Raw genomic sequence first — 11055 nt, forward strand, 5'->3', positions numbered from 1 at the left:
ATATATGTATATCAGTATATGTATATGTATATGTATATATATATATATATATAAATATATATATGTATATCAGTATATGTATCTATATATATATATATATATATATATATATATATATATATATATAATATATATGTATATCAGTATATGCATATGTATATTGCTATATATATATATGTCTGTATATATATGTATACCTTAAAAAAAAAAAAAAAAAAAAGAAAAAAAAAAAGAGGAAAATAGCAAAATCCGAACCCGACCCGAAATAACCGGGTACCCGGGTTGCCGGGTACCCGGTTATCTCGGGTCGGGTTCGGGTAATTTTTTTTTTTGCAAAAAACCCGAATAACCCGACCGGAATAACCCGAATAACCCGACCCGACCCGAATGCCCACCCCTATTGAAGATGAATCGTTGGTTATTGTTTCTTTTTTTTTTGGTTTTTTTTTTCATTTGGCGAGGAGCAGATTTGAAGGAGAGGGGAAGAAGATGACGAAGTTTTGATAAATTATGAAAATTGCATTTTGGTTCTATGTAATTTAGAGAGAGGACTTTTCTGAAATTAGTAGGGATTGAATTGAAAATTTTGAAAACTTCATTTTGAGCTTATGAAAAATATTTTGGATAAATTTATAAATTTCGAAAATTGATTTAAAGGGTATTTAGGTCTTTCTAGTTCCAAAATACGAGGCCCAGTCGCACAAAGCACGAGTGTATAACACATCGAGCTCGTATTGTCATTTTTGGCTTTCACTATTTTTCACGAGGGGTATTGTGCTAATATTTTTAACATGAGGGCTTTTCAGCTATTTGAGATTACACAGGGGTGGTTTTTACAAAAAACCTATATCAATGTATATATATTATACTCCCTCTGTTCCACAATAACTGTCTCTTTTTTAAAATATTTTTGTTCCATATTATCTGTCACTTTAAATTTCTAATACTGCATTAAATTCATTTTTTCATGTGTTTTAACCTTATTAATTCAACTATAAGTGTTAACTCTTTCTTATCACATTATTAAATAATCAAGATTATTTTAGTCTTTCTAATATATTTTACCTAAAATCAAGACACATTTATTGAGCTTCTTAATCCTTGTGCAAAGCAAAAAATGACACTTAATATAGAACGGAGGGAGTTTATATTTATGAATAAAATAATTACAATTTACAATAAATAGATATTTAGGAATTTCATAGATGTTTTTTTTTTTAATTTCACATATTATTAAAAAAATTATAACATAATAAAGAAAAATAATATTAAAAATTGCTATTATAAAGGTACCATTTTTAAAAGCTGAAGTATCAACTCTCTCTCTCTCCATACATTCATTCTACCAGGTAATTCAAATCAAGCGCCGCCTTGGCAGGAATGATCGGAGGCGGAACAACACGGACAGTTCTCAAAACGGCGCAGAAAATCTTCGTAGCTCGGACGTGCATTTCTCTATCACTTAATGGAAAACAAAGGAACAGCCACGACTTTTGCACGTGCGCTGCCACTGCAAGTTCGAACAGCAGAAGCAGCATTGTGTCACGTGGCGAAATTTCTTATGTTTCAACTACTCGTACCGTTTCTAGTTCAATCTACGATTATAACGTTCGAATGGGGGAAGTGGGTCGAGGAGGAAACGTTGCTGCAGCGCGCAAGCTGTTTGACGATATGCCCGAACGAGATAAGGTGTCTTATGCTTCAATGATCAGTATTTATCTCAAGCACGACGAGTTTCATAAAGCTGAGAGGCTTTTCTGTGAAACTCCCGCGTGTATGAGAAGCATTGTGGCGAATTCTGCTATGGTTCATGCTTATGCAAAGGCTGGTCGAATTGATAGAGCGCAAGAGATATTTGATAAAATGCCTGAGAGAAATGCATTCTCTTGGACTAGTTTGATTTCAGGATATTTTAAACTAGGGAAAGTTGACAACGCTCTCGATCTTTTTCGGAAAATGCCTGAAGGAGACAAAAACGAGATTACATGGACAAATGTCATTTTGGGTTTGGCACGAAATGGGTTGGTTTTTGAAGCACGGGGCGCTTTTGATCGGATGCCCGTGAAAAATGTGGTAGCATGGACCTCAATGATCAAGGCATATGTGGAGAATTCTTTGGTTGACGAGGCATTTGAACTCTTTAAAGTGATGCCAATGCGTAATTTGTACTCTTGGAATATTATGATTTGTGGGTTTATGGATAAAAACAGAGTAAATGAAGCGAAGGAGCTGTTTGAATCTATGCCATGGAGGAACGCTGTTTCTTGGACTACTATGGTGACTGGACTTGCACGAAATGGGATGACTGTGTTAGCTAGGAAATACTTTGACCAAACTCCAAATAAGGATATTTCAGCATGGAATGCAATGATCACAGCTTATACCGGTGAAGGTCGTATGGTTGAGGCTGGCGAACTTTTTAAGTCGATGCCTAAAAGAAATATCGTCACTTGGAATGCAATAATTGACGGTTACTCCAAGGACCGGCAAGAGGATGAAGCCTTTCTTCACTTTGTTTCGATGCTTCGCAGCTGCATTAGCCCAAACGAGACCAGTCTTACAAGCTTACTAACTTCATGCACTGGTATTTTGGGTGTGCTGCAAGCGCATGGTCTCATCGTGCAACTTGGATTTGACACAGAAACATCACTTGCTAATACTTTGATTACCATGTATTATAGAAGTGGTGATATCTCCTCAGCTCGGGTTGCTTTCGACAATCTCGAGGCGAAGGACATTGTGACTTGGACTGCAATGATATTAGCATATTCGAATCATGGATTCGGCATACATGCATTGCAGGTATTTGCTCGGATGCTACGATCGGGACATAATCCGGACGGAATTACGTTTGTAGGAGTTTTGTCGGCCTGTAGTCATGCTGGCTTTGTTAAGAAAGGTCGAATGCTTTTTGACTCGATAAGGAGTGCTTATGGTTTAGAACTGATGCCGGAGCACTACTCTTGCCTTGTTGACATACTCGGAAGAGCAGGGCTTGTGAATGAGGCTATGAAAGTGGTCGATGAGATGCCGCCAGATAAATATGATGGTGTAGTTCTTGGGGCATTGCTTGGTGCTTGCAGATTGCATGGAGTTGATGAACTGGTCGATCAGATAGGTGATGAACTTATAGAGATTGAGCCAGCTAGTTCTGGTGGATACGTTCTATTGGCTAATGCCTATGCTGCATCTGGAAAATGGGACAAGTTTTCGGAATTAAGGAAAAAGATGAAGGACAGAGATGTAAAAAAGTTGCCTGGTTTAAGTCAAATTGACGTTAATGGCAAGAGTCATGTATTTTTGGCACGTGATAGATCTCATCCTGAAATGGAGGAAATGTACAAGTTGCTGCATGAAAAACTTCTCCCTCAAATGCAGGATTTTGGTTTTGACACAGCTGTGATATTGTAGTTTCGGAATGAAGAACTCTGTTACTCGACTAATGGACCGCGTTTCTAAAAACCGAGGCAGACAAGTTCTAGTAAATTAGTCTGTGGATGTGTTGTGATGGAATCATGAAAGAATTTGAATATTCATTTAATAATGGAAAGCAACGTGAGGCATACAGTACATACAAAACGAGAGGGTCCAGCAGCAGTATGAGCAAATCCGTTATAGCCGCAAACGACTCGGTAAGTGACAAGCACTCTTCAGTATCTCCATTTCACCAATTGTTTTTTTTTTTTTTTTTTTTTTTTTTTTTTAGCTTGTCATGTGGGCTACTTTGTTAATCCTTTGAAACTGAAGAAATTGTAGGTCAAGTAATAATTATTCAAAGATGAAAACATAGGTTGAAAATCAATAGTGCATGCATCAGACTATTTATCTGACAACCCAAATAAGAATGATAGAAATTTTGTATACGTATTTCACAACAAGGGATACGTATATACGTATATAGAATTGTTTGAACTATTTGCCTCTGCACTAGCTGATTTTGCTTGCGAAGCACATAGATTTATTTCTACCAAGCGAAGTTTATTACTTGCAATACAATATTGAGCCTCAACCGTAGGTGTATTTCCCCAGGATTTTATTTGAATAACCCAAACAAAGAACCTGCTTGATCAATTTCCTGACACGGAAATTTATTCGGAATGTGCTAGTTTTCGGATGAAATTTGTTACATCTTCAATCAACAGAGCAAACTCAGGCAATTCTTGAAATGAATAGAAACCATGAAATGCATTCGAATACTCAATCAACTCCACTTGTTTCCCACAGTTCTTCAACCCGTTAACATATCTTCTCTGCCAATCTTGCAGCGGATCATTCCCTCCCACAATCACCAAAACATTCGGAAATTCAAGATTCTCCAGTGCCGCCGCATCCTCAGCGCTCAATTCAGTGCCGCCAAACACATTAGCGGCAGGGTGGTTTCTGTCGGAGCCTTCAGGTAGAAAGTTCCTCCACAACAAATCTGTCATCTTCACATCAATAACCGGTGCACTTGCTAATCTCACCTCCGATTCTGTCCGCTCTTCTCCTCCAAAAAAGGGTTGCACCGATAAAATCCCAATGATTTTTATCTTCTCAAAGTGATTAGTTTTCTGGAAAGCTCTAATTGTCACATGATGAGCAATATTGCCACCTGCACTATCTCCGCCAATGAAGCATCTACTGAGGTCGGTATTGGCAGGTAAAACGGCGTAGTTTTGTGCATCGATGAATTTCAACGCGTCGAAACTGTCGTCGTATTGAGTAGGATACTTGTGCTCGGGGGTTAGACGGTAGTTCACGGAAGCGATGACAGCTGGCACTTTTGTAGCGAGATGGCTGCATAGGTCATCGAAGCTCTTTGTGTCGGGCCCATAAGTTGCTAAATCCTCCGCCGTGGTAGTAGACAATCAAAGGCAACGGCTTGTCTGAATGGCCACTTGGGGTGAATAAACGGAACCAGAGATTGCGTGAAGGGTCGATGGGGATATCGGTAGTGGAAATAGCAGTTTTGTCGATGAGTTTAGTGGCGGGAGCCGATGCTTTGATGTCTATGAGGCTGAATAAACGGCGGTTGATGGTGCCGTCACTGCGTGTGTAAACGCGTCTGGACAATCTTAACACATGAAGTTTGAATTTTGTTATCAATGGCAGATCAGAATTTGATGCCATGTTCTTTTTCTCTTATTCTTCTTTCTTTGGTGGGGAGATAATTCAGACCTGAATCTTGTACTTGTAAGAAATGTATGTGTGTGGATCTGATATAGGTGGAGGGTGTATGTAAGCTTCATGACAGGCTGGTTTTGTCTGTCTTTTCAATTCTAAATAGGACACGTGATAGTCATGTCTTAATAACTCAAAGATAGGAAATTACCAGATGAAGTTCGCCAAGCGTAGGCTTTGTATATTTTACGAATTTAAAGAAATCTAATCGGAGTTGCACCAAACTGCAAAGAAAGTGTAAAGACCCTGATCCAAATACCAGGCCAATAAAAAGAAATACATGGAAAACCTCGTAATCGAAAATGAAGTTTTTGTCCGAATAAATAGTCACCCACGCAACTCTTGTTTGGAAAGATATTCGTTCACTTCATTCATAAGCGACGGCCACTTCTTTTCAAGTAAACTGAAACTATCCAACTTCACAAGAACTGCAATAATTACCACCATACTTATCAGCAGCATACTTTTTTCGATATACCAGTTTACGAAAATTAACCAGAAATTTGCAATGAAAATGATTTTATTAACAAGTTGCTTTGTGTCGAGTGAGGTAATGCGTTTTAATCCATTCAGTCACAGTTACAGTGATTTATTTCTTGCAATTGGTAAAGAGAAAAAAGATACAAATAAAAAAAAAAAAAAAAATTTTTTTACCATCATAGTTATCAGCAGCATACTTAAAGCAGAGATGCTTCAACTCAGTTGCATTGTAATTCACCGCAAGTGAGAGAATCTCGGCAAATCGGTTAAGAGAAATACTCCTCCACAGGTGAGATTCGCATATAACTTTGAGACGCTTCACATCATATTTATCTGCTGCTGCTAGCAATTTGGCTCCGATTGTGTTCGACACAACTGGTCCAAAAGCATATCCACCCACCAAAGACCTCCTCTCGTTTTCTGGTAGAGTATCGGAATATATAAAGTGCAATAAAGCCTGCCAAAATTATATTCAAGATCAAATATTATTAATAAAAAAAAAAAAGAAAAAGAAAAAGGTTACTATTACCTTAAACACCCGAGGTTCCACGTCTGTAATGACCATTTCCCGTTGATCAGAAACAGCAAACATTGACTCGAAAACCGATGATCTTGCCGAGAGTATATCCTTGTGCGCGTGAAATTTCTCACCCCCGATACTAAAAACGACATCAGAATCTTCTTCCGCAGAACTAAACACGGCAAGAAAATCACCTCCTACACCACCATCATCATCAAAATCCCGTTTCGAAACATCATCAATAATGTCAGACGACGACGACGATGTCAGCACGACGTAAACTGTGCACTCAATCTTCAAACAGTCATCTTTCAGATAGGACGATTTTTCAAGAACCTCTCTATCGATAAAGCAAACGAAGCCCCTACGGGATTCTTTGCTAATAACACGTGGGACGTCGTCGAATTCGGTCCGATGAATCCCGTTTCCACTCTGGTCAAGGAGTGTCATTTTGACACAGAAAGAGACTCCATCGCAGTCGGTACTCATAGGACTTAGAAAAAGATCAAAGTAGACATGCCCTTGTTCGTATTTGTCTCCACCAAGAGTTTTGTCGTGCGATATTCCGTCAGGGTACACAGCAATAGCCCATTTGTATCCTCCGACAGTAAAAATATCGCTATGAATGAATTTTGACACAGTGAATATTTCTCCAATGTAAATCTATGGAGCCCTTTTACCATCTTTTTCTCCATTATAGTGTTCTTCGTGCAAAATTTACACAATTCACACGAATAAACGAATATCCTACAGATAGGAAACTTTTTATAAAAAAAAATAAAAATTTATATTCTAATCTTTCAAAATATCAATTATGCATGAACATTGCAGTTTAAACCAGGGATTTAACAGGTTCACAATGCAAGGTAAACCACAATAACATAATATTTCGGGGTCGACCAGACAAGTTATTAGGGATTCTAAGCATCAAATAAAGTCCGATTATTCAGTTAATCATGGCTAATCAATCTCCTCAACCAAATGAATTAGCTAATTAATTAACATAAAAAGGGATCCATAACACATTAGATTAACTTTATATTAATTACTTCGTAACGAACAGCACCTTCCCCCAAAACATTTCATTACAACAATCTGAGCTCTAATCAGAAAACTGTTATTTTGAACATTTTTTTTATTTCTCGATAAATAATTAGGAAATCCCTCCGCATATGACATCGGAGATAAATAAACAAACAAACAAAAATCAAGATTCAGAGATTAGTATACAAACCAAACACGCCGTATCTGTATAATATATAAATTGAAACCCTCAAAGCTTAGAAATCCGATATTTGGCATCCATGTCATCGACATGTGTGAATCTACATGGCATCCTACTCATTTTACACATGTCATTATTTATTACTTTGATATCTTCTATTTTTTTTTTATCATCATTAATTGATGATTAGGCTAAACTTGCCAAAAATGTTATCCGGATCATTAATTGGTATTTTAACATGAAAATAATATCTTATGTTGTAACAATTTACCAAATATATTTAAAATCTTTTCCATATTCCATAGTATCAACTTTAATCGTAATCAATTAATATCAATTAAAATATTTATCATATTAATTTAATTGATATTAATCAATTAATATCAATTAAAATATTTATCATATTAATTTAATATGTTAAATATTCAATTTTGATTTTCATAGAACGTGTTTAACTAATAATTGTCACTAATTCCGATTGATAGATTGTCGCCCATTATAGAATTTGATTTTTTTTAACTATATTTTCGGATTAAAAATCCTACAATTTCAATTCAAATAAAATTGAAAACTCAACCCAAAATAAAATAAATTATCCGGATTTGTGTATTAAGTGGTGTCAATTATTTTTATAGATAATTTGAATCAAATCAATTTACATTGGTTTTAAATATTTAGTGAGCTCTTCAATGCACATTCTATAATTACTAAACATTTAAAATATTTCCTTATAAAATCAAAATCAATGTTGTAAATTGTAATAATGAAATGGATGCTTATTTTAAAATTAATTATCCTCATTTTGTTCATAATGTTATTTACATCATATATATTATAAATATCAAAATCAAATCTTTTTTATTACAATCAAATTTCCGGATATTTATTTTCACAATGAATATAACAGGAATTGATTATTTTGTCAATTAGTCATCATTCACTAAGTGTAATTTAAATTAATTTCCTCAATTATCTTCTAAATATATGGCATTACATCTATCTTTCCTTCATAACATTTTTCTTTTACTTTTTTATTCTCCGAAAAATTAGTATAAAAACCCTCCATCCTAACACATTCAATCACATTCATACTCTACACCCCATTTTTTGGAATCACACGAAAACACTATAGAGTCAACACAATATTTTTTTCATATTTGTATTCAATTATAGAGATTTACGTTTATTTTTGTGTAATTATTATTTTAGTTCGTTCGATGCATATTATTTTTTCTATATTATTTTTTTCTTGACAGTAGTTAATGTATTGTCTTTGTATGTAGTTCTTGCGTTTTTTAATGTTAAATCCCATTCTAACAGTATTTGATTTATTATATTTTGATGTAGTTTTGTGTTGTTTGATGTTGATGTAAAAAATAAAAATAAAAAATAAGTAGTAATCCGGCCATAATAAAATATATATATATAAATAAATAATAGTTTGCCGATAATAATAAAAAAAACCCTAAAATTACATAGTAGTCTTCCTATAATACAAATTAATTAACTAATGAATGAAATAAAAACAAAAGATTGTAATTAACAAAAAAAAAAAAAAATTGAACCGAATGACCTGTCCAGGAGCGGGTGAGGGGTTTGCACGCCTGGATTGGGCGCCCAAACCTCTGGTCCACGCCTAAACTAAGTGTCCTCCCTCCATTTCCACGCTGAAAATATGCGTGTGAAAATCGTTGTCAAGCCCATTATGGGAATGAAAACGATTTTCACATGCCCATTGGGGGTGGAAATCGTGCAACATCAACAAAATAAATCTCAAAAAACGCGGTTTTTTTGGGGTTTTCACATGATTAACACCAAATTAACCACAAATTAAACACATATAACTAATCTAGATGACAAATTACCTTTAATTTAGAGAGGTTTTTTGATTTGGGAGGTTTGTGAGAATTGTTGATGGTTTTTGGGTGATTTGGTGGTTTTAGAGAGATAAAGTCAAGTATAGAATGAACAGTATTCGTTATTTTAGTACCGCGTAAATCATTTCAGTATTAGTATTAGTATTATTATTATTATTATTATTATTATTATTATTATTATTATTATTATTATTATTATATATATATATATATATATATATATATATATATATATATATATATATATATATATATATATATATATATATATATATATATATATATATATATATATATATATATATATGAACCGACCCGTGAGCTCGATGAACCGGCTCGAAAAAATTTTGAACTCGAGCTTTTTTAGTTATTCCTTAGCTCACGAGCCTTATATATATATATATATATATATATATATATATATATATATATATATATATATATATATATATATATATATATATATATATATATATATATATATATATATATATATATGAACCGACCCGTGAGCTTGATGAACCGGTTCGAAAAAAACTTGAACTCGAGCTTTTTTAGTTATTCCTTAGCTCACGAGCCTTATAACAACAACTACAACAAAGTATGTTCTTGCAAAACCAACACTAAACCAGCATTAACATAACATAAAATTCGAGGAATTCAAATTAAAAACCGAGAAAAGCATTAAAGTCTGAAGAAAACATAAAAGAATAGTCACCAAAATTAAACAAATATTTAAAATAATGACATCATCATCAAAAAATGAGGGGAGATTCTTCTTCGTTCTCCTCATTGGTCGGCGGCGTGTCCGAGACATCAACAGCCGACTGAGTTTGTTTCTTCCCATGCACCCTGATGCCCTTCTCTTCATCATATTTTTTCTTGATCCTCTGATCTTCCTCAAAAATAGCTACAAAGTAGCAGCTCCACGTCGTACAAAACAAATACACAGCAAGGGAGATACAAAAGAAATGCAGATACTGGACAGTAAGATGTTTTACCAGTTCCAAAAACGAAGTGATCAATGGCAGCCTTAGAAAGTAAACAAGTATTCCAAAATCATGTGATGGCCGACAGTTGAGAAATTATACCTCGGGGGTTGGACAAATGCTCAACAGACACAACGAGTATAACAAAAGTAAAAAAATGATTTCCTGCGAGCTTAACATACCAGAAGGATAAATACAAGATATCATATGTTGTAATATATTTTTTTTTTTTATATATTTCTTTGATAATGAGGAGCTATATATACAATTGAGAAATTATTCTAACGGCTATAATCTACATAATAATGGAAACTATATCAATCTCATAAGTGAAGGATTTGATTGAGGATTTCCTGCTAATCAAGGATATGCCTTTGAGTTTGATTCCGTATTATTTTTCTTATTATGCCCCCTCAAGATGGAGTTCAAAGAGTGAACACCAATCTTGTTCCGCAAATCTTCAAGCTAAGTCGGAGGCATGTGAGTGGTTTTGTTAAGGCATCAGCGAGTTGATCTTTGGACGAGACATGTGAAACACGAAGGTTGCCGCTTTGAACCTTTTTCCGAACGAAGTGAAAATCAATGACAATGTGCTTCATGCGCGAATGAAATATCGGATTAGCACAAAGGTAAGTGGTACCGACGTTGTCGCAGTAGATAGTAGTTATTGTGGGGTTGACGATGCCAAGTTCATGAAGTAACGATTCTATCCAACAAATGTCTGAAGTGGTGGATGCGACCGCACGATATTCCGCTTTTGTTGATGACCGGGCAACTGACCGTTGTTTCTTAGAGCTCCACGAT

General features: G+C 34.8%; 2 protein-coding genes and 1 pseudogene across 3 annotated transcripts; 1 reads left to right on the forward strand and 2 right to left on the reverse strand.

Moving 5' to 3' along the window:
- Positions 1 to 1292: 1292 nt before the first annotated feature.
- Positions 1293 to 5328, forward strand: LOC105975070 (uncharacterized). Its single transcript, XM_013000242.2, has 2 exons — positions 1293 to 3632; positions 4266 to 5328. Exon 1 carries the CDS (start codon positions 1381 to 1383, stop codon positions 3409 to 3411), a length of 2031 nt encoding a protein of 676 aa, XP_012855696.2. The 5' UTR covers positions 1293 to 1380; the 3' UTR covers positions 3412 to 3632; positions 4266 to 5328.
- On the reverse strand, positions 3792 to 5109 carry LOC148767800 (putative carboxylesterase 18 pseudogene; annotated as a pseudogene). Its single transcript, XR_016033569.1, has one exon. The product of XR_016033569.1 is annotated as a putative carboxylesterase 18 pseudogene (transcript).
- LOC105974939 (BTB/POZ and MATH domain-containing protein 4) lies at positions 5111 to 7354 on the reverse strand. The gene is made up of 3 exons (XM_088823314.1): positions 6170 to 7354; positions 5815 to 6097; positions 5111 to 5588 (listed from the first exon to the last, which is right to left on the reverse strand). Exons 1-3 carry the CDS (start codon positions 6647 to 6649, stop codon positions 5488 to 5490), a joined length of 864 nt encoding a protein of 287 aa, XP_088679440.1. The 5' UTR covers positions 6650 to 7354; the 3' UTR covers positions 5111 to 5487.
- Between the last annotated feature and the right edge of the window lie 3701 nt (positions 7355 to 11055).

This window comes from Erythranthe guttata, chromosome 9, assembly GCF_056151865.1.
Source record: "Erythranthe guttata isolate IM_541 chromosome 9, IM_541, whole genome shotgun sequence".
Lineage (NCBI taxonomy): Eukaryota > Viridiplantae > Streptophyta > Magnoliopsida > Lamiales > Phrymaceae > Erythranthe > Erythranthe guttata.

Excerpts from the sequence above, each read along its gene's own strand:
- LOC105974939 (XM_088823314.1), bottom strand. The coding sequence starts at position 6,649 with ATGAGTACCGACTGCGATGGAGTCTCTTTCTGTGTCAAAATGACACTC. Across the intron at positions 6,098-6,169 it reads TGGAACCTCGGGTGTTTAAG|GCTTTATTGCACTTTATATA; the intron begins GTAATAGTAACC and ends TAATTTTGGCAG. Across the intron at positions 5,589-5,814 it reads TGCTGCTGATAACTATGATG|TTCTTGTGAAGTTGGATAGT; the intron begins GTAAAAAAATTT and ends TAATTATTGCAG.
- LOC105975070 (XM_013000242.2), top strand. The coding sequence starts at position 1,381 with ATGATCGGAGGCGGAACAACACGGACAGTTCTCAAAACGGCGCAGAAA.